The 23377-nt window shown below is 43.0% G+C and overlaps 1 protein-coding gene across 1 annotated transcript in view; it reads right to left on the reverse strand.

The window, feature by feature from the left end:
* Positions 1-23377, reverse strand: part of IQCH (IQ motif containing H) — a 127557-nt gene that overhangs the window by 77496 nt on the left and 26684 nt on the right. Inside the window, exons 6-11 of the mRNA XM_070953366.1 lie at positions 21741-21861; positions 20876-21004; positions 18290-18552; positions 14527-15078; positions 13037-13103; positions 4968-5051 (exon numbers count right to left, since the gene is read on the reverse strand). Coding sequence (XP_070809467.1) covers positions 4968-5051; positions 13037-13103; positions 14527-15078; positions 18290-18552; positions 20876-21004; positions 21741-21861 — 1216 coding nt within the window. The remainder of the gene's footprint in view (positions 1-4967; positions 5052-13036; positions 13104-14526; positions 15079-18289; positions 18553-20875; positions 21005-21740; positions 21862-23377) is intronic.

The raw sequence follows: 23377 nt of genomic DNA on the forward strand, positions 1-23377 counted from the left end.
CTCTGGACAGAAGTGTAAACAGCATCCAAGGTGGCAGTACTTTATATAAAATCATCAAAATTACAAAGCTGAGGGTAGCAGAATTAATGCTTTGCAATTATCTTCAGCTAATACACCATTACATTCATTTTGTGGGACAGAGTAAGGACAGAGCAATTGTAAGAGTCTTCCTGTAAGTATTTTCTAGGATTCTGTAGAGATTCTCAGTCCTCCAGGTCCTGGTTGTCCCAAAGGTGTTTTTTTCAGGAGGCAACTGGACTTCCTTGTTTTTTCTTTTGAAGACGTTTCACTTTTCATCCAAGAAGCTTCCATTCCCCACCATCCAAGTCAGAGCTGAAGAAGCTTCTTGGATGAGAAGCGAAATGTCTTCAAAAGAAAAACAAGGAAGTCCAGTTGCCTCCTGAAAAAGCACCTTTGGGATATTTTCTACGGCAGGAATGATGCTCCTTCGAGAATCACGGACTGGAGACCTCGTCTCTGAACCTGTTCTGTAGTCTGAGTAGCTGCCTGCTTGCCACGTGTGATGATTCCATGCTGCCCATAACTTTCCAACTCATTCAGAAGTAACAAATCTTCCCTTAAAGAAACACCACAATAGAGAAGAGTTACACTGAGGACAAAACAACATTAGTGCCTTCATAATATATAAAGGCAATTAAGTTATTATTTTAGGCTCCCATAAATTTTGAGGATACATTTTTTTGTGCAAATGGCATTTATGAAATAATAATGATGCTGAAATATACATGGATCATGTAGAGTGTGTCATTCTGGGTAGCCAGCAATCTTGGCCACTAACAAATTAATATTTTTTGCTCTTCTGTTAAAGGAGCGAAGGGGAAAAAACAACGACAAAAATCAACAATTTTATGTTGATTCCCCCTTTTTTTTTAAATTTGATTTATATGCCACCCTTCTCCGGAGACTCAGGGCGGTTTACAATGCGTTAAGCAATAGCCTTCATCCTTTTTGTATATTTTATACAAAGTCAGCTTATTGCCCCCACAAACTGGGTCCTCAATTTACCTACCTTAGAAAGGATGGAAGGCTGAGTCAACCTTGAGCCTGGCAAGATTCAAACTTACTTTAATTGCAGACAGCTGGTGTTAAATTACAGTGCCTTTGTCTGCAGAGCTATCCAGGCTCCCTTTAGGAGCCTCCCTTTAGGTCAGAGATGGGGAACTATGGCCTTTTTATGACTTGTGGACTTCAACTCTGAATGGCTGGCTCAGGAATTCTGGGAGTTGAAGTCCACAAGTCATAAAAAGACCATAGCTCTCCAGCCCTGTTTTAGAGAGACGTAGATCGACTGCCCTCTGTCCTTCCCGGGAAACTTGCTGGGTAATGATTCATAGGTCAGATTCTGACAATACAGCCCCTTTGCAATCACAATCTCACACCTCCCTTCATGCTTCTTTCCAAGTTCCAAGTGGAAGTTCATTGCACTCATTCATAAAAACCTCCCTATCATCCTTGCCAGGAAAACCCCGTGTCTCCCTCTCAAACGTGCCCGTGAAGATAAACCAGGGTTTGTACTGAGCACCATGTTAAATGGCCAACCGCGCCACCTGGAAACTATATTCGGCCCCCAAAGTACACGACCTCACATCAATACGCAACGCATCCCGCCACCCGCCACCCATCTCCTGCAGAGTTGTGAAACTTGCTAAGAAATCCAATCGCAAGCTTTTTGACAGAATTCTTTTTCAAAACGAAGACCAAATATGAGCTAATTTATCAAGAGCCACTAAGGGGCAAATTATTTATTTTATTTTATTTTATTTTATTTTATTTTATTTTATTTTATTTTATTTTATTTTATTTTATTTTATTTTATTTTATTATTTTATTTTATTTTATTTTATTTTATTTTATTATTTTATTTTATTTATTTATTTATTTTATTTTATTTTATTTTATTTTATTATTTTAATTTATTTATTTATTTATTTATTTATTTATTTATTTATTTATTTATTTATTTATTTATTTATTTATTTTTATATGCCTCCCTTCTCCGGAGACTCAGGGCGGCTTACAATGCATTAAGCAATAGCCTTCATCCTTTTGTATATTTTATACAAAGTCAGCTTATTGCCCCCACAAACTGGGTCCTCATATGATTTACATGCATATACCTATGGATTAGTTATTTATTTATTTAGTAAAGTTTAATAATGCAATAAACAAGCCAGAAGACATACAACGGCACTCATATGTCTTCGATACCTATATTTAATTTTCAGCTTAAGTTTAAAACTTTAAAGCTTTCGAAATACATTTCAACGTTAGAACCTGGAACCATAGATCTGGAAGGGACCTCGGAGGTCTTCTAGTCCAACCCTTTGCTCAAGCAGGAGGACCTGTCCCATTCTGGACAAATGGCTGGCCAGTCTCTTCCTAACTAAATAGGAAAGTTTACAAAACAGGAATAAATGATCGAAAGAACTATTTAAGCTCGCACACACCTGGCAGAGCAGCCTGCGATGGTTTAAAACCCAACACAAAATAGCAATAAACCGCAACTTTTAATTAAAACTTCATCAGACAAAACGATAAAATAACGAATAATTATAAAAGCAAACATAAAACCAAATGCACCCATCATAGCAATTCATAAAAAGTGCAATTTTTTTTTTAACTTAAACAAATACTGCAGGCTTGGGGGTTTCTCTTAAAATCAGCCAAGGACTATATTCTCAGAGGAGAGAGATGACAATACAATGGTACCTTAGTAGTCATTGTTAATTGATTCTGGGGGTATGGGGGTGTGTGATGAGTACCAAAAATGATGAGTATCAAACGAATTCTCCCCCCCCCCCCACACACACTAAAGAATGATGTAGTGAGTCACAAGGCAGCCAACACCGACAAGTTCTAGGTTGTGTGTTGACTACTGGGACAAAATTTTCATGTCAAAATGCATTGAGTACCAAATTTGATGAGTTTCAAAGCAATTGAGTATCAAGGTACCACTGTATAGTGTGGCTATTGAACCTCAATTACTTCTAGCCATGCCCCCTTCCTAGGCAGCATTCGATAGAAGGGGAATGGAATTGTTGGTTGGTGCAAAACAGGAAATCATATTCTTTAGGCAGGCGGGATTCAAGTCATGTAGTTGAAACAAGCCCTTTGAATTCTGTTTGAGAGCAATGGAGAGATCTCTCATGTTCCCAGTGGGGAGCATCTAAAGACACTCTGAGTGCTGGGTTCTGGATCCATTGCATTTCTGGGTTTGCTCTTGCCTGCATAATGCCCAGTACCACAAACCTATTTGTGGAGTCCCTGGTGTTCTCTGAGCTTGGTGATTTTCTTGAAGACATTTCATTACCAAGCTAGGTAACATCATCAGTGCAACTCCTTTGGGAGACATGGATCAGAAAAGCCAGGAAAACTCTTTCTATGAAGATGGTAAATCATGCACCGCTGAGAAAAAGGTAAATCATGCACACATTCAGATCTAGCTACTTATGTTTCATCCCAACTTCAGTCTGCTCCATGCTGGGCCCACCCAAGGTTGACCCGCTTGAAGAAGATGGAAAAGAGAAGTAGAGCTGGATGTCATCCACTTGGCACCTGTGATGACTTCCCCAGATACATCTCCAGGTGTCAGCTCAGAGGAAGATGAACCAGTCCCACACATGTCAGGAGGGGAGTTGGTCAATGGCTCCAAGCAGACATCTGAGAGGGATTTGGCTCAAACACAGCTGCAGCAGGACAGCCCTGAGGCTTCAGGTGGGGAAATTATGCAGCTGCAGCCAGTCAGTGATGAGGAAGAGGAACTGCCTCCTGCACCTGATCCCAGAACACGTAGGGCAGAGAAAAGGCAGGCGCAGAGAAGGTCAGCCCGATTACTCATGAGGAGGCAGCCTCGCCCCTCTTGATGGGCTGCACCAGAAGCTGGCTATTTAGCACTGCAGACAGATGGAGACGATGCTGAGAACAACGTGTTCATTTCTTAGCTGTGTGTTTCCTGGTTGTTGTGATTTCTGTCTTTCTTTGGTCTGGCACTGTGCCTTGACTGTGGATCGTGCCTTGGGAACTCTGGACTTTTCTTGCCTCAGGAACCCTCTTGTATTGTGGGTTTAATTTTGCCTGGTGGGTTTATTTATTGTTTGGGAACCTTTCAAGTGCCTTGTGGACTCTTTGGCTGTTGCTCTGTGGACTAGCATTGGTCTGCTTGTGGCTGGACTTAATTGGGACAGTTCTGGATTTTTGTTGAAGGGAAATGCTGGGGAATATTAATAAACCCGCTAAACCACCATTAGGTGTGTGTGTGAGTGAGCGGGACAGCACAGCACCCAGCACCACATTATCTGATAATGACATCCAATGGCTTTGTATAGATCAGGGCTTCTTAACACATCTTAAAGTTGCCAAGGTTGAGAAAACTGGTATAGATATTGAAAAGCACTTTAATGAAGTTTTGGGCACCCCAGGCTGCCAGTAATTTTTGCATAGGAATTGACAGACATTAACTAAGTTTGTACATTATGTAAAGCCTTGGCTTGCTGAATTATGATGTGTCTATGGAGATTCTCAGGCATCCAGGTCATGCTTGTCCCAAAGGTGCTTTTTTTTCAAGAGGCAATTGGATTTCCTTTGTTTTTGCTGGAAGATGTTTTGCTTCTCATCCAAGAAGCGTCCGCCATTCAGTCAGAACTGAAGAAGCTTCTTGGATAAGAAGTGAAACGTCTTCAAGGAAAAACAAAGAAAGTCCATTTGCCTCTTGAAATAAAAAAAATACCTTTGGGAGAATTATGATGTGCTGATTAGGATACATTAAACTGGGTTCCTGCAACCTGGTAAACGAAAGCCCAACGTCTCCGTCGCAGTTTAGCTACTATACAAGCCTTCAAAATGGCAACGAGGGCACAATCTGTTGGCTCAGAAATGTGAATCCATTGAACTGCACCTCTTTTCTTTGGAAGCACAATAGAGGCAGAGCTGCTGGGAGGAATCTGTACCTTTGATCTCGCACAGCCTTCCGAACTGCGATCCCTGATGAACAGCGAAATCTGGGTCGGCCTCTCGAAGGGACTGCTTGTACCCTGAAAGAAAACATCCCAGCTGATTAACACGCATCACATCCATAGAAGGTTCTGTGCTCTTTTTTTCTTTTCTCTTTTTGCTGGGGAGAGGGAATTCAACCTACCACTTATATTTGGGGAAATTTTCCAGAAAAATTAATAAAACTAAAAATGAAACCTAACCTAAGAACTACTGAGCTCAACTTTCAACCAGTGCAAGACCAATTCATTGATCAAAAAAGAAGAAAAACAGTGCAATCCACTTACACTGCATTCTGAATAATTGAAATTTGAAAAAAATTATATACTAGACTAATTCTGAATAAGCTACACAGCCACACTTTCCGATAAAGTATGGGATTTTTTTTGAACATATTACTAGAACCTTAATTTGGCTTTTAAATAATTAGGAACAAGAATTGTATCTCTCAATAATAATAATGATGATGATGATAATGATGATGATGAGAAAGAGGAGAAATATAGCATCCTAAGTTCAAATGCAGTTAAAATTCAAATGAATTTTAGATCGGTATACTGAATTGTGCAGTAAGGTTGCACAATTTGAATAAAATTCAATTTTTTTAACCATCTTGTTTGCTATTATTTCTCTGAGAGCAAGATCTGGTGAAAACTGAGGAATGCCGTAATGAAAAGCAATTAATAGAACTAGCTCTTAAAATGATAGTATGACAACAATCAAATAAATTGAGTGTTTATTAATGGGGATTGTTGTAATAAATTGACATGCAATTTTACTGCACAATTCAGGATGCATACCGATCTATATTTACTAAAATAATGAGCAAATGTCTTTGTTTTTATTTGTATTATCTCACCCACCTTTCTATTCACATAGTGCTCAAAACAGCTCATATAAAAACATGGCAAATACAAGACAAAACCAAAGCTAAAACCGGGACAATTAAAATCACAAATAATAAAATCATCTCCATTTAAAGCCTCGGTTGTCTTTTCCTGATAGAATAATTAAAACTAGAACACTTTCCGTTAAAACAAAATTAATTGAATTTTCACACACATATTCTCTCTCTTGCTCTCCCTTTCGCATTAAGGCATTTTAATTTGCAATTACTGTGACATCTGGATTGCACAATACAAGCAGGTTTTTTGCTGGGCCCTTTCCGATGGAATGCGCGGAGGGTTTTTGCAAGCACGCTGCTGGCTGGATGGCTGAAGTCTGTTTCTCTGGGAATGTGTGAGTAAGATATAAAATAAATACTTCAAAGCGACTGCGAGATTCCTATAAAATGTTTTCTGTTTAACACTTTTGGATAGTCCCATCCAGAAAGATTTTGAAATTAAGCCAATTGCATAGAAACGATCTTGGTATTAAAAAGAAAAGAAGATCAATTGTCAGCAGGAGAGTTTGTCAGAAAATCGATACCAAGTGCTGCTTAATAAGTGCCGGTTTGATGTGCTGCTGTTCTAGCGTGGCTTCCTAACGAGATTAAAATAATGCTTCGTCCTTCGAATTGTATATTGAGGCCTCTGGAATCTTGCAAATGGGTCTCAAATTCCTCTAGAAACCTGGAAAACTGGTATCCCATGTACACATTTTGGGCAAACATGATAGGAGGCATTTTAGACACACCATTCAATTTCTGGCTTTGGGGGAAGATCAGAGAATGAAATCTGACAACTGAAAATTAATTATAGGAAAACAAATTACCTTTCTAGCTAGCACAACAGCTTGTTTTCAGCAGTTGCCAAACAAATGCTTCAAAAGGCTTACCAGAAGATTTTGAAGGCAACTGCCAGGAGCTACATCTGTTTTTATCATTGGATATATGCTTCCGAAGTTCCATTTAGCTCTCAGAGACAATGGTATCAAAAAGTAATCTAAATTCAATCCATTTCAGCAGACTGGGATACCTTAAAATATGTAACCGTTAAGGTCCGAGTTTCTGATACTCTGCTCCTAAACATTTCATTGAGGGGGGAAAATTCCCCATCTGGTAATAGAATTTATTCGCCTAAATGCCTTTAAGTCGTCATAAATGGTCTTGCATGGATTATTGAGACAGAAAGGTGCAAAAGACAACTCGCTCGCAAAACAAGACGAAGAGAAAGTATAACCGGCACTTCCAGAGATGGGTAGAAGCCGGAAAGATCCGAACTGCAAAGGGGGGGAAAACCCTAAGTTTCTCCAAGAGAAAAGTCCCTCCATTCCCTAGCATGATTCTTAGTTTTTTGATTCTGCATGAAAAGTAAATCTCTCTCTCTCTCTCTCTCCCTTTTTCTCCCCCCACCCGTGTACGTGTGTGTATGTAGAGAATAGAATAGAATAGAATAGAATAGAATAGAATAGAATAGAATAGAATAGATGAGAATAGAACAGAACAGAACAGAACAGAACAGAACAGAACAGAAAAAGGAACAAAGAACAGAACAGAATATTCTTTATTGGCCAAGTGTGATTGGACATACAAGGAATTTATCTCTAGTGCATAAACTCTCAGTGTACGCAAACAACAAAATATTATAATCATAAGATACCAACAGGAGAAGATAGTAGAAAAGGTAAGAAGGCTAATAGTAATACAGCCCTACTACATGGGTATGTAAGTCTATTTTGAGCCTCACTTGTATGACAAGAGCCTTGGTGGCGCAGCAGACTAAAGTGCTGTTAAGTAGCACCAGCTGCCTTCAATTACTTCAAGTTCAAATCTCACCAGACTCAAGGTTGACTCAGCCTTCCATCCTTCCGAGGTAGGTAAAATGAGGACCCGGATTGTGGGGGCAATAAGCTGACTTTGTATAAAAAAGAATACCACTTAGTGGGGGCCGAAAGCCCTACTAAGCAGGTATATACAAAGGTATGAAGGCTATTGCTTAATGCATTGTAAGCCGCCTTGAGTCTCCGGAGAAAGGGCGGCATATAAATCGAACCAATCAATCAATCAATCAATCAACCAACCAACCAACCAACCAACCAATCAATCAAATCAATCAATCAATAAATAAACACACTACTTCAAAAAGCAGGGCTGGGTGAAAATTCTTAACAGCTTTACAAAGGATCTAATTCCTGGTCCTGGGATGCCATCACAGCAGGGGATCCTTCCTTGGGGTGGATCTTCCCATACTATAGATCCACCTGATTCTGCCTAGTGCTTAATGGGGATCAAGGGCCAACCTCAAGTCAAAAGCCTGAGTATCTCAGTGTGGCCAACGGCATGGAGAATGAAGACAGGAAACAGGTATAGACCATAGAATGACAGGGCTGGAAGAGACCTCAAGAGGCCTTCTAATTCAGAGGTCTTCTTCTATCCCTCTGGCAGGAGACCTTGGAACCATCCAGTTCAAATGGTTGGGATATTCCAAGATGTTAAAGCATTTGGGTCTCAAAGACTCCTGTCAGGTTTCATTGATGGGGATTTAACTCAAAATTCATGGAGTTCTCAACTCTATCGCAGAAGACACGTATAAAGCTTCTATAGCAGTGTTTCTCAACCTTGGTAGCTTGAAGATGGGTGGACTTCAACTCCCAGAATTCCCCCAGCCAGCAGCGCTGGCTGGGGGATTCTGGGAGTTGAAGTCCACCCATCTTCAAGCTTCCAAGGTTGAGAAACACTGTTCTATAGCTTTATAGAAGGGCAAGGTTTAGATCAGTCTCTCAACTTCAGCCTCTCAACCTCTGCTACTTTAAGGTCGGTGGACTTCAACTCCCAGAATTCCCCAGCCTGTATGATTGGGGAATTCTGGAAGTTGAAGTCCACCTATTTAAAGTTGTTGAAGTTGAGAAACGCTGAGCTAGAGTTGGTTGGGTTTTCTTTTGCAACTTCTCCCAGGTTTGTAATATTGATAACTAGACCTCTTATTCAGCAGTTAAAGTAGCATTCAAATAGGTAGGACGTTAGTGCATTATATGGCAGAAGAAAAAGCCTGCAAAATCATCCATTGGATTGAGTCCCACCAACTGCTATGGGGCAGAGCTGTTCATATCATTAGTAAGTAACCCCCCCGAAAGGCCACATTTTAATTTGATGAAAGATCTTTCATATCAATACAATTCAAAAAATAATGGAATAGAATATTCACATTTGTTTTAAAAATGCCCATATTTATTTGAGAAATGGTAGGATATAACCTTTGTCTATTTTTCTATTATTCTAATTATACAGTCTATTATTAAACTGTATTATTTGTTTGAGGTCCTGAATAATCAGAAAAGAGAAAAAATGAAAAGATTCCCATAGATTAAGAATATATCCCCAACTTTCAATTTAAGAGCATTTCTAATGTGGGGAATTTAAACCGAAAGCAACATCTTAGTAAAAGCACTTCTTCAAGCCACAAAATATTATTCTGTCATAAATTCAACCTAGTGATGGCTCTTCGGTATCAATGGATCGCAGGAAATGACTTTCCAATTATCATTTCAAAGTTTTCATTTTCACAAGCTTTTTATACAGGCTCATGAAATACTGCAGCGTCATTATTGGTTAATATAGCACAAACTGAAGAATAATTAATCACTAAATGTATTCAAGGGTAGCTTTATTTTTTGAATATAAAAAGTTTGTATTGGGCCAACAGGCATGCACACACTTGTAAGAGAAAGCTAGTTAGTTAGTTAGTTAGTTAGTTAGTTAGTTAGTTAGTTAGTTAGTTAGTTGACTTTATTCCTTGACCTTCATGAAATGCAACTAGAGTTTGCAAACAACAGCTCCTGAATGAAGATGAAACTATGCAGAGCACTGGCATCAAATCATTATGTCTAAATGCACACAGTACAATGAAGGGAACCATTTTGTTTGGTTTTTGATTTTGGTCTCTAATCCAGCTTCCCGTCTCCATTTTAAGATGATGCCATCTTACTGGCTTATATTTATGACGGTTGCAGTGTCCCGGGGTCCTTTTGTGACGTTCTGACAAGCGAAGTCAATACGGAAGCCAAACTCACTTAACAACCATGTCACTAACTTAACAGCTGCAGTGATTCAGTTAACAACTGTGGCAAGAAAGGTCATAAAATGGGGCAAAACTCATTTAACAGATGTCTCACTTAGCAACAGAAATGTTGGGCTCAAATGTGGTCATAAGTCAAGGTCTACCTGTACTTTAAAATTGCCTTGAGTTACTTATAAAGAAATAAAGGCTGGATAAAAATCAAACAAATAAAATGAAAGAAATAAAATCTGACTTTTTGAAACAACAATTCTGTTCTTGTTAGATATAGATCCCAACGTTTCTCCAAGAGCTCAAGTCAGCGTACATGGCATTTTTGCCACCTACAACCCTGTGAGGTAGGATGGGCTGGGAGGAGCTTCTGTGGTTGAGGAAAGACCTGAACCTGGATCTCAAAATCCTAAATATTATTTGATGATCTCAGGAAGCCTAACTCTAACCTCTTCCTACAGAGTTTTATAGGGAAGCATCCCATACCACGTATAACTTCAGCCTAAAGATGAAGCTGTTGACCTAAGAGGACAATTAAAAAAACATTCTGTAAACATGTTTAAGTACCCTTTTGGGAGATTTAAAAAAAACCTTGACTAAAAGGGAAAAAAGTGTATTAACATATTAACAAATGTTACTTCAGAATAAGCATGTACTGTATATATATATCATTGCAGGTTTGGTTAAAAAAAAAGTGATTTTATTATTAGCGGCATCAATCAAGGACTCTCAAATGTGGCGACAGTAGCAGCAGAAAGCCACACATTCCAGCTATAGTTTGTTCCTCCAGGAACTGGGACTCAGGACCCTTTGAACTCAGCTGCATTATTTCCATCTAAGGCTATTTTATTCCTTGGAATTACAAAACTGTCCTTCCCAGATTGGGCAAAGACATATATTCTCAAATCTATCAAATCTAACATTTATTAAAACTGCAAGTATGCCAAAGATTATGGTTCTCTAGTTATATTTGATCATGTTATTTTCTGCCTAAAATGTCTTCAAAAAAAGAGCAATAATTTATTTAAAAGAGATTAATATTTTTGCAGATTTTGCATTTGTGACATTTGTTCACAGAAAGGGAAAATAAATGATGTCAAGACTATTAACCCATTTCACTTCCTGAAAAGCCTCCCTGCCTTTTTACTGTATCCAAGACAGGATTCCTGGAAGGATAGATGAGGTGTTGCCTATATCTGGTTTTAAGAAACTAAGGATGTTCTAAAATGCTGCTTGCATGTCAATCAAAAGCAGTAGAAAGTTTGTTTTTTAAAAAAAAAAGAAAGGAAAGAAAAATTTTGTGATGTGCATACCGCAAACTTCAGCGCAGGTGGCTAAATTCTGCACAGCAGCAATGGGGATTCATCGGAAACAGGTGATTAATCCATCATAACTATTTTACGCAAGTAATGCAGCAAACCCTTTTGCATTACCACTCTCTTGCATTTTAGTATTTAATGACTACGGGCCTCACAGTTTAAGGATTGATATTATAGTTAGGCCATGCTGCGTTTTGCTCGTGTGCAACTGACAGATGGAATGCCAAATTGTGATTTTGATCTAGATTTTGATCTAGGAGCCTTAGTGGCACAGCGGACTAAAGTGCTGTTAAGTAGCATTTAGCTGCCAGCTGCCTGCAAATACTGCGAGTTCAAATCTCACCAGGCTCAAGGTTGACTCAGCCTTCCATCCTTTTGAGGTAGGTAAAATGAGGACCCGGATTGTGGGGGCAATAAGCTGACTTTGTATATAAAAAAACACTGCTTAGGGGGGCCCGAAAGCCCTACTAAGCAGATATATTCAAAAGTATGAAGGCTATTGCTTAACGCATTGTAAGCCGCCCTGAGTCTCCGGAGAAGGGCGGCATATAAATCGAACCAATAAATAAATAAATAAATAAATGTTATCTATTGCTATTTAATTCTAGAATTTTTAACTGGATATTGCTTGAGTGTTTTTAACTTGCTCTGGCCTCTGGCCTTTGACTGAAATAAACACTGACTAAACATACCGGAAGCTTCACTTGAGACTTTAAAGGGGGTCTGGAGAAGAGCAGGCTATGGGGGCGATGGCCAAAGATGCTCAGAGATGCCCTTCCATCAACTGTTCAGTGAACCTCTGTAAACGCTACAGCTGCAGCAGCAGCCGCGGCCAGAGAGGGCTGCAGTCAAAAGAAAGGCCGCTCGGATATCTTACTCTACAGACATTTTCTGTACACCCCCCAATTAGAAGAAAGATAGCTGGTTTCTTTTAAAAGGTGGGCCTCTGTTCCCAATTTCAGCCATTTCCTAGAAAGATCCTTTTGAGAAAGATCTTTTATTGACAAACCCCCACTGCTGCACAGGGAAACGGCTCTTAAGGCCCCCCAATTCATAAATGTAATTAAATAATTACCCGAGTGCTAATTAACATGGAGCTGCAGATTATTTAAGCGCACACACAAACACACAAAAACCACCCCACTATTCAACTTCTTAATTATTCTTGTTCACCACAGCATTTCCTTTTGCTGAGGCGCCCAAGGTGCAAATAAACCCTCCCATCTGCTCGTAATTAGAACTAAATAATTTCAGAGAATGCGGCTTATCATTTTGACTGCACATTTGATTAAAAGCAGGGTGCAAACAGCATCCTGGCTTATCGGCGCAATAGCACCCAAGCCAGCAAACCCACATCCCCTCCTTGCGGAAGGCAAGCAGAAACCCTGTCTGTGAGGCTGGGGTACCAGGGGAGGGGGGGGAGGGTGTTTCTAAGGGGAGGGCAGTGAGGGAAGGAAAAGGGGGCGGGAGGGGGGAGAGAATACAACTTTTTAGTTCATTTCATACAGAGGGAAGCGAATTACCGCAAATCACCTCTCCGCTGAATAGCGGCCTCTACATAATGACTTTATTTGCTTAATCCCCAAATTAAACGCCGCCGTTTCAAGTGAAGGCCCTGCGTTATTACTCTCATCATGTCGACAACATTTTCCTGCCGAGACCAATTTGAATAAAACAAGGCCTTCCTTGAACTCAATCAAGGAGTCATAATGCGGTGTGTAATAGGGGTTGCTGATAGACCCAGAGACAAAAGCGTTCTACCTAACGATGGGATATGGATAATCGTCCTCCTAGAGCTCCTGATGCGATTCCAGTTGGCGGCCAGATGCTAAAAATCAAGAAAAGGCATTGATCAGTGACAGGAGGGACCTGCCGCGGATGCAACCCAGCCGAACTTCAGCTGTTCCCCCTCCTCCCTTTTTTCCCACTGTACAGTTAAGCCAGGCATAAATTATATTAATTGATTTAATCACATACTTAAAACATCTTCCCCAATTAATTTAATTAGATGGCTACATGAAGCTACTGGCAGGGGAAGATTAGAGGCTGATCACTTAATTAACAGAATATGAATGAAAAAAAAAGAGAGAGAGAGAGAGAGAAAGCAAACATAAATGAAATGGTGATCACTAATTAAAAGCTTGTCTGCAAACTTAAGTACTTTCTGACAAAGTAGTGACTGCCACAGAGGCGAGGGAGATTGTTTTTGTGGGCCACAAATCAAGTGCACGGTATTGTGTTGTAACGGAAGAGTAGGGGAGAGGGACTGCGGAAGAGAGGGGGTGGGAAGAGGGCACTGCCTTTGCTGCTGGAGGAGGCAGGGCCACACCAAACTGTCTCTCGGGAACACGGAATCCATGCCGTGCCTACACCATCTTGACTACCGCAATGTGTTCTGTGCGGAGCTGCCCTTGAACCCTGAAATTTCCACCGATGCAAAATCCAGCAGCTGCCAGAGATTGCAAGAAGTGCTGGCCTTTAAAACCCACAGGCAGAGTTTCTCAATCTCAGGCACTGATGTGTGGACCTCAATTTACAGCATCCTGGGAGTTTCTTTTTAAAACTTCTGCTAGACCCTTTGTGTAGTTTACCTGATCCAGAAAGGTAGGCTATAAATGGCATAAAAAGTAAAAATAATCTACGGATAAAACTGAAAGTATGGTAGTACTGTACAGGTATCTAGTAAAATTGGAAGGAGAGGACAGAGGCAGGGAAGGAGATGGCGTAATGATGTCCAGGGCTTGGCATTGGCAGAAGCTGGACAGTTGACAGGTACCACCGACCGCTACTATTTCCAGAAGCAACAGTCTGGCTATTAATGCATATCCCCCCCCCGTCTCACCCCCTCCCCTCTTTCTGGGTTGTGCCTTTTAAACCTGAAGTCAGAAAAACTAAAAAGAGAGCAGAACCGAAACGATTCCTCAAAACAACTCTTAAGAAGCATGGTACTAAATACAATCAAAAGCTGTCTATTGCAAACCTACCGAATCCCATTTTTTGACAAGAAGGACCCAAGTCAAATCAGAGGGATTTTGTTTTCTCCATTTCACATCGCAAAGGAAAAGCAGCAGTTGTTCAAAGGGGAGGGAGGGGGGGAATGGAGGCAGACTGTAGCCACCAAAGGCTGCACATTTAATGATGCGTAAAATATGCTTGGACAAGGGTAGTGTTAAATAGGGCGGGGAGGGGGAAGGAACATTTGATTGCAATCATTGGGCACGGATGCTGAGACAAAGGGGCCAAGCAACTACCTTGGTCCTGAGGTGGAAGTTCTCCAGGTGTTTCTGCCGAGACTCCTTCAGGGTCTTTCGGACACGCTGCAAGTGAACGTGGATCAACCAAGAAATGGCAATGATGCCCGAGGCCCACTGCCGATGCCTGAATCCAATGTAGGATTTTCTCAATTTGTAGCACTTCCATGTTGCCTGGATCTTGATGGCGGCTTTTTCGGTCCCGTTTTGGCCTTTGTATCTCCGGCCAGGCTGCTTTAAAAATTTCTGAACGGTGGAGACGTTCTTTAAGACCGAGAGGATTTCCTCCCGGGTGGCTCTCTGGTTTAGCTCAAAATCCGGGACCAGGTCCATCACTTTCTTCCCCATGACGATGGCCAGAGGAATGGCGTACTCCTTCATCAGAACCTCCACTTGCTGCAGGAAGGAGAAGACGCTTCCCCAGAGGAGGCAGCAGTACTGCTTGAACTGAACCAGGTCGGAGGCCGCGTAGTCAAGGACGCCTTTGCAGACGGGGATTTCAAACTCAAAAGCCACCTTCTTGAAGGTCTCCGGCGGGATCGCTTCTGGGGTCTAAAGAGAGGGAGGGAGAGAAAGAAGACGGACTGATATGAAAAAGTGCCCCCCACCTCCCCAGGAGCAGTGGAGATACGCGGTCTTCTCCTGTACAGGCAGTCCTCGACTTACAACCATAAATGAGCCCAAAATTTCTGTTGCTAAGTGAGACAGTTGTTAAGTGAGTTTTGTCCAATTTTAAGACCTTTCTGGCCACAATTGCTCAGTGAAACGCTGCAGTTGTGAAGTTAGTAGCACGGTTATTAAACGAATCAGGCTTCCCCGTTGACTTTGCTTGTCAGAAGGTTGCAAAAAGGGACACTGCAACCGTCATAAATGTGAGTCAGTTGCCGAGCGTCTGAATGTTGGTCACGTGAGCATGGGGATGCTGCAATGGTTGTAAGTCTGAAAAACGCTCATAAGTCATTTTTTCTCAGAGCATTTGCACCTTTGAACAGCCACTAAACAAACTGTTTTAAGTCGAGGACTATCTGTAGCTCATTCTGGTGGGGCACTGAAGGAAAGATGGGTCACAAAACTTAGGAATCAATAAGGAAAATTGACAGTTGTACTAAAATGGCTGTGGTGAGTCTCTTTATTGCAGTTTGAGATCAGTACGAGAAGCAAATCCTGAGCCCTCTGTGAATCTAAATCTAGAGAAACCAGTAAATTACATTGGAGAGAAAATTAAAGTACAGGAGGGGCCTTGGAGGCCTTCTAGTCTTACCTCCTGCCCAAGGCAGGATCCCATTCAAAAGGCTGCCCTCTCTGTTCTTGTACACCTTCAGCGACGGAGCAGACATAACTCCAGGAGGCAAGTTATTCTATTGATTAATGTTCTCAGTGTCAGAAAACTTCTCCTTACGTCTAGGTTGGATCTCTCTTTAGGGACTAATCTTATGCTGCCTTTGAAGAATAAGTCAGTCCCCTCTTCTCTAGGACATCAAGAGCCGTGATAGCCTACTGTTGAAGAATGGACACTAAAAGTAGTGAACTTAGCAGAGATGGCCAAAATTTCAGCGTATTTGAAGGACCATTCAAATGAAAAATATATTTTGGAATGGAGAAGATGGATTGACTATATTCAAAACAAATATCGGATTAAAAAGTTTCAAATAGTTTATGAATGAATAAAGAGATTTTAGAAAGTATTTAAATCTAGTCATGTAAAAGGGGAGTTAAAAGTACAAGAGGGAGATAGGAGCCTATAGATAGTTAGCATATGTTAGTATATGACTGTTAAATGCTATACCCTGTATTTTGCTCTGGGAAGTCGGGGGGGGGAGGGCTGGGGAGGGAGGGGGGATAGGAAAATATTTGTAAAATTTTTAAAAACTTTTTAATAAAAAAAAAAAGAGCCGTGATAGCGCAGTGATTAGAATGCAGTATTGCAGGCTAACTCTGTCCATTGCCAGGAGTTTGATCCTGACCGGCTCAAAGTTAACTCAGCCTTCCATCCTTCTGAGGTTGGTAAAATGAGGACCCAGATGGTTGGGGGCAAGAGGCTGACTCTGTAAAATGCTTAGAGAGGGCCGTAAAGCACTGTGAAATGGTATATAACTCTAAGTGTTATTGCTATCAAAAGCAATGTGATCACACTGCAGCCTAGGGCTGGGAGTTATGGGCATGCTATGCACACAGCTTGTGCTCTTGAAATCCCTTCCTCTCCACTCTCTCTGCTCTGCGGGGGTAGATTAAAAAAAAAGCAAGTGATTTCTGTAGGTAATCTCTCCTTTCCCTGACTGTGCTCCCCTCCCGAAAGAAGATTAGAAAATTTGGAGAAGAAGAGAATGTGACATTGCAACAGAAGAGTCCAGTTTCTCTGCTCTGCAAGGGGGGGAAAAATCACAGGTCAGGCATTGGATAATGTGAACTATGATTGTGATGGGGATCATGTGACTGAGGGGCACTGGTGGGAAGGTTGCAAATGGCTGTAAAATTATTTTTTTCAGTACTGCCGTAACTTTGAGCAGTCCCTGAACTGCATGTCTATAAAACAACCTGACTAGAACCCATGATTAAAACCCAAAAGGAACAATCTCTGTTTAGGCTGTAAATGTGGTACTATCTAAAATTGTGTAGTATGTGGTAACGTCTAAAATTTATAAAAATCTGACGCAGGGGTGAAATCCAGCAGGTTCTGACAGGTTCTGGAGAACTGGTAGCGGAAATTTTGAGTAGTTCGGAGAACCGGTAAATACCACCTCTGGCTGGCCCCAGAGTGGGGAGGGAATGGAGATTTTGCAGTATCCTTCCCCTGCCATGCTCACCAAGGCACGCCCACAGAACTGGTAGGGAAAAATTTTGGATTTCACCCCTGATCTGATGATATCTAAAATGTACATAATGTGATCATATCTGAAGTTACATAAAACTTGGCAAGACCTGAAAAGCCTGTGTGTAGCCGCAGGAAGTTGGTCCATCAAGGCCCAGAATTCTTACGTGGGACTCTCGTACCTTTGCCAACGTCCCAAAGATGCTTTTTTTTCAAGAGGCAGCTGGACTTTCTGGTTTTTCTTTGAAGACGTTTCGCTTCTCATCCAAGAAGCTTCTTTAGCTCTGACTGGATGGTGTGGAATGGAAGGATTTGTCCACCCCAAGGATAAAACACCCAGACAGAAAATGAGCAACATGGTATAGGCAGTACAATGCAGTGAAATATGTGCAGATCTCTACATTGGGGAAACAAAACAACCACTTCATAAATGCATGGCACAACATAGGAGAACAAACACATCAAGACTAGATTCAGCAGTCCATCTGCATTTAAAAGGCAAAGGTCACTCTTTGGAAGACAACAAAGTCCATATTTTGGACAGAGTGGACTGCTGGTTTGAAAGAGGGGTCAAAGAGGCCATCTATGTCAAAATTGAACAGCCCTCCCTCCACAGAGGGGGAAGGATACAACATCGTCTATTTCCAGTCTACAACACAGTCCTTTCAGCAGTTCCAAGAAGGCTCCACACCCATTTGTGACCCTGAGGACACAGATAAACCTTCAGGTGACTTTAATGACCTGCTAAAAGAATGCAAATGTCCAGCTGTCTGCAAAGAGTATAAATCCTTCCATTCCCCACCATTCAGTCAGAGCTGAAGAAGCTTCTAGGATGAGAAGCGAAATGTCTTCAAAGAAAAACCAGAAAGTCCAGTTGCCTCTTGAAAAAGAAAAGAAAAAGCACCTTTGGGACAACCATGACCTGGATGACGGAGGATCTCCATAGACATGTACCTTTGCCAAGCAAACCGAAGAGGCGGCTGACTCCCTTAGTCTCATGGCCTGAAGTAGCTGCTGCTGTTTGAGTTTCTTGGAGGAAATGACGGAGATGCAGGATGGTGGTGGGGCGATGCTCCCCTTGGTTCCTTTCTTCTCCTTTCCACCTTCTGCTGGGTGCTCGGAGACCTGGGTGGGCTTCTGAGAGGGGGAGGAAGCCGCTTCTACCTTCTCGCTCTGCCGAGCCCCATCTATGGCACAGATAAAGCAGCTTTGAAAAGCTTCCAGGAAAAGAAAAGGTCAGGGTGCTCAAAATCCTCAGACATATAATTTTGCCACCCCAAAAGCCACGTTGAACTGAGATCTGATCTATTTTTCTTGCCTACGTTAAACAACGAACAGACCAGTGTTGAAATGTAAAATTTGTTACTATCGGTTCTGTGGGTGTGGCTTGGGGGGGTAATGTGACTGGGTGGGTGTGGCCAACTTTTTTTTTTTTTTTAAACTTTTAAAACCATTTTTTTTTGCAACCTCTTGGCCAAAGAGGTTGTAAAAAAATGCTTTTAAAAGCCTCTGACATCCCAGCTGAGTTGCCTGATCAGCAGAGGCTTTTTTTCTTTTAAAAACATTTTTTCTACAACCTTTTCAGCTGAAGAGGTTGTAGACAAAATGATTTTAAAAGCCTCTGACGATCCCAGCTGAGCCACACAATCATCGGAGGCTTTTTTTTTTTTTTTTACTTTTAAAAGCATTTTTTCGGCTGAAGAGGTTGTAGAAAAAAATGCTTTTAAAAATAAAAAAAAAGCCTCTGATGATTGCGCGGCTCAGCTGGGCATGGGGGGGGGCAGGGATTTTTACTACCGGTTCTTCGAACCACCCACCGCCATTGCTACCGGATCGGGCGATCCGGTCCGAACCGGGAGCATTTCACCCCTGGAACAAACCCACAATCATAGCCAACCAACAGGTTAGAGATTAACCCTCTAATAAAACATGATAACAGGGTCCCAATAAAGGCAAGGGGATCAAACTATTTTCCAAAGCACCAGAAGACAAGACAAGGAACAATGGATGGAAACTAATCCAGGAGAGAAGCAACCTAGAATTAAGGAGAAATTTCCTAACGGTGAGAACAATCAACCTGTGGAATGGCTTGCCTTCAGAAATCGTGGGTGCTCCATCACTGGAAGTTTTTAAGAAGAAATTGGACAGCTATTTGTCCGGAATAGTATAGGGCCCGGGATGGCGAACCTATGGAACACATGCCACTGGTGGCATGCAGAACCCACTCTGTGGGCATGCCAGATGTTGCCCCAGACCATCTCCACCACGCATGCGTGTGTGTCTCCCACCAGCCAGCTGGTTTTCGGTCTCTACCGCCCATGTGCGGGGCGAGGGGCACATGCGTGAAGGGATGCAGGTTGGTGCAGGAGGCTTTCCAGGCCCAAAATGGGGCGCGGACGGGACTCATGTGGTGCCCTCGTGCCTTGTTTTGGCTTCCAGGTTGGTGCAGGAGGCTTTCCAGGCCCAAAACGGGGCATGCGGGGGGCCGGGGCACATGCGCAGGAGGGCGCTTGCCTTGCATTTTGGGGGTTCGGGCACGCGGGCGTGCATTCGCGCATGTGTGCGCGCTCTTTGGGCACTCCGCACCGAAAAGGTTAAGCATCACAGGTATAGGGTCTCCTGCTTGAGCAAGGAGCTGGACTAGAAGACCTCCAAGGTCCCCTCCAACTCTGTTATTCTGTTAACAGGTGCACTGCTAAGGAAACACCCCTGGGGCTTCAAGTGGGAAGAAATAGAAGGTTTCTATTTCTTCTTCTTCTTCTTGATTCCTTTTGGGCTTTCAAGTTTAAATCCCTGAGGATAAGCAAGGAATCTTCGCGCATTACCAAACGACAGTTTATTTATTTATTTTATTTTAATTTAATCTGTATACCGCCCTTCTCCCAAAGGGACTCAGGGCGGTGAACAGCCAAAATTAAAATACATACAATACAAAAGTTAAGATAATTAAAAGAAATTAAATCAATCGGCCTCCCAATTTAAGACCCCAAGTCTATAAAATTTAAAAATCCCATTAAAAACCATTTAGGCTAGGCCGGCTTGCTGGAATAAATAAGTCTTCAGGGCCTTACGGAAGGTCCGGAGGTCTGGGATCAGTCGTATTCCAGGAGGTAGCTCATTCCACAGGGCGGGTACCCCCACAGAGAAGGCTCTCCCCCTGGGGGCCGCCAGCCGACATTGCTTAACCGACGGCACCCTGAGGAGGCCCTCTCTGTGCGAGCGTATTGGTCGGTGGGAGGTTATCGGTAGCACAGGCGGTCTCGTAAGTACCCTGGCCCTAAGCCATGGAGCGCTTTAAAGATGAGAACCAAAACCTTAAAGCGCACCCGGAAGACCACCGGGAGCCAGTGCAGCTCGCGCAGGAGAGGTGTTACATGGGAACGCCACGTCGCTCCCATAATCACCCGCGCGGCCGCATTCTGGACCATTTGGAGCCTCCAGGTGCTCCTCAAGGGGAGCCCCATGTAGAGAGCATTGCAGTATAGTGGCTATTTGCCTATTTTCAACTGTGGGAGGCACCTACTTGGCTGCTTGACCTACCTGCGTCAACCTTCTTGTACTTTGTCTGAAATTCATGGAGAGGAACAGGTTTTGGCAGAATGGGTGGCTTCTCTAAAGTAATCCTAGCAGCACGTGGAATGAGTCCTCTTTCGATTAGATTTAGGATGCCTAGGAAGAGACAAGGTTTCACACATTACTTCAAAGCAGTGGTGAAATGTAAAATTTGTTACTACTGGTTCTGTGGGCGTGGCTTGGTGGTGGTGGGGTAATATGACTGAGTGGGCGTGGCCAACTTTTTTTTTTTACTTTTAAAACCATTTTTTCTACAACCTTTTCGGCTGAAGAGGTTATTAAAAAAATGCCTTTAAAGCCTCTGAGGATCCCAGCTGACTTGTCTGATTGGCAGAGGCTTTCTTTTTTTTTTTTTTTAAGCCTCTGATGATCCCAGCTGAGCCGCGCAATCATCAAAGGCTTTTTTTTTTTTTACTTTTAAAAGCATTTTTTCGGCCAAAGAGGTTGTAGAAAAAATGCTTTTAAAAATAAAAAAAAAAGCCCCTGATGATTGCACGGCTCAGCTGGGCAATGGGGGCAGCGCAGGGATTTTTGCTACCGGTTCTCCGAACCACCCGCCTCCATCACCCGAAGATGGTTTTAAAAGTTAAAAAAAAAAGTTGGCCACACCCACTCAGACATATTAACCCCCTCCCCCATCAAGCCACGCCCACAGAACCGGTAGTAACAAAATTTACATTTCACCACTGCTTCCAACCCTATTATTCTATGTTCTATGTGCAGCTAGTGGCTGTCCAATGGTCAGAGCCAACAATCTCCCTGGCCAATATGTTATATTTGCAGAGGCAAAGACTGTGAATGGGCCCAGCAGAATGAAGTGGCCATGGCTGACCTTTCCCTGCATCCTTCTCAGAAATAGGCACGGCAGAGCGAACGTTGTTGAAATAGGAGGCTGGTGGAGCTATGGAAAGGTTGCTGACTGTCACACCTTTTGCAATCTTCTGCGTCGGTGCCTAAATGAAGAGAAAAAACATGTCCTGTTTCAGCTGCTAAGCTGATGGTTGCATGGACCACTTATGTCTAGGAACATTTTTAAGGCAACAAAATATGATTTGATACTAACCACCCAAAAATTGGTACAGGCTCAGGTTTCATGGTTTAGGAGTGTGGAATATACCGTGTTTCCCCAAAAATAAGACCCTGTCTTATATTTTTTTGAACTGCGAAATAAGCGCTTGGCCTTATTTTCAGGAAGGTCTTATTATTTTGGGGTGTGTGGAGCAAGATGGGGCTCTGCTTGTTGTCTTACCTGATTTCCAGCTCTGCGTTTAAATATTTTCGGGGAGGGCTTATTTTCGGGGGAGGCTTATTTTTGCACATGCGCTCAAAAGCCCGATTGGGCTTATTATCAGGGGATGTCTTATTTTCGGGGAAACAGGGTACTATGGGGCAGTGGTGAAATCTAAAAATTTTCGCTACCAGTTCTGTGGGCGTGGCTTGGTGGGCATGGTTTGGTGGTCATGTGACTGGGTGGTGTGGCCAACTTGATGTCACTCACTGTTAGAGCCAGGAGCTGCACATTCTGAAGCACATTCTGCCCTTCTGAAACCCCCAATGATTTGACTTTCCCTCTGCCATCTGGCTAGACTGCCCATGCGAACCTCGGAACCTTCTCTTGCCCTGCTCTCCATCCTGGAGAGCTGCGCATCCCCCCTGCTAATCCTCCATACAAACTGCATACCCCGTTTCTGCAACGGCAGAGCCCCCCCCCCCCCCGCAGGGCGATCCAAAGAGGGGAGGGGGATGCTGCAGAAAAGGCTGCCTTCCACCAGTGCCTCTTGTGCCGGCTCCGCGGGGCTTGGGGCTCCAAAGCAGCCCACTGGATTCCCACCCAGCCGCCTGCCTGCTCTCTTTGACCACTGCCACTCCGGGAACTTGGCCCCCAGACTCCAGCGCTCCGAAGGAAGGAGACTCAGCCGCGATGCCACTTCCTGGTGGCGAACAAGTGAAGCGAGAGTGGTAGAAGCTGCCGGCAGCTGGCGGGGCAGTAGCTCCCCACGCGGGGAGAGGGCCAGGCCCGGCCACGCCACCGCAGAGCCTGCAGCGCTTTCCAGGAGTGGGTTTTACTTACCTTTACTACCGGTTCGCATCGTGCCCACTCGCACGCTCTTTAGCACATGTGCAGAAGCTTCTGCGCATGCGCAGATCACTTCTGATGACGTCCACGTCAGTGGATGGAGCCTCCCACTGGTTTTACTACCAGTTCTTGTGAACTGGTCCAAACTGGGGGCAACCCACCACTGGCACATTCCCTTTGGCCTGGACAGCGGCGCTTACCTGGACGGGCCAACACAGGTAGCCCTTAATCTTGCCGAAGAGCAGGTCGCTGCACTTGTAATTGTGTGACCGGCCGGAGTGGAACATGGCACGGGCGGAGAGGCATATGCACCCCCTGCCAAGGCCGCCCTGGCTGAGTGATTGCTGTGCCTCCACAGCAACAGGTGCGCCAGGGCCGCCTTGCCGTGTGGA

The sequence above is a fragment of the Pituophis catenifer genome, unplaced genomic scaffold (genome assembly GCF_029215685.1).
Source record: "Pituophis catenifer annectens isolate HBS135680 unplaced genomic scaffold, rPitCat1.0.hap2 SCAF_14, whole genome shotgun sequence".
Taxonomy (NCBI): Eukaryota; Metazoa; Chordata; class Lepidosauria; order Squamata; family Colubridae; genus Pituophis; species Pituophis catenifer.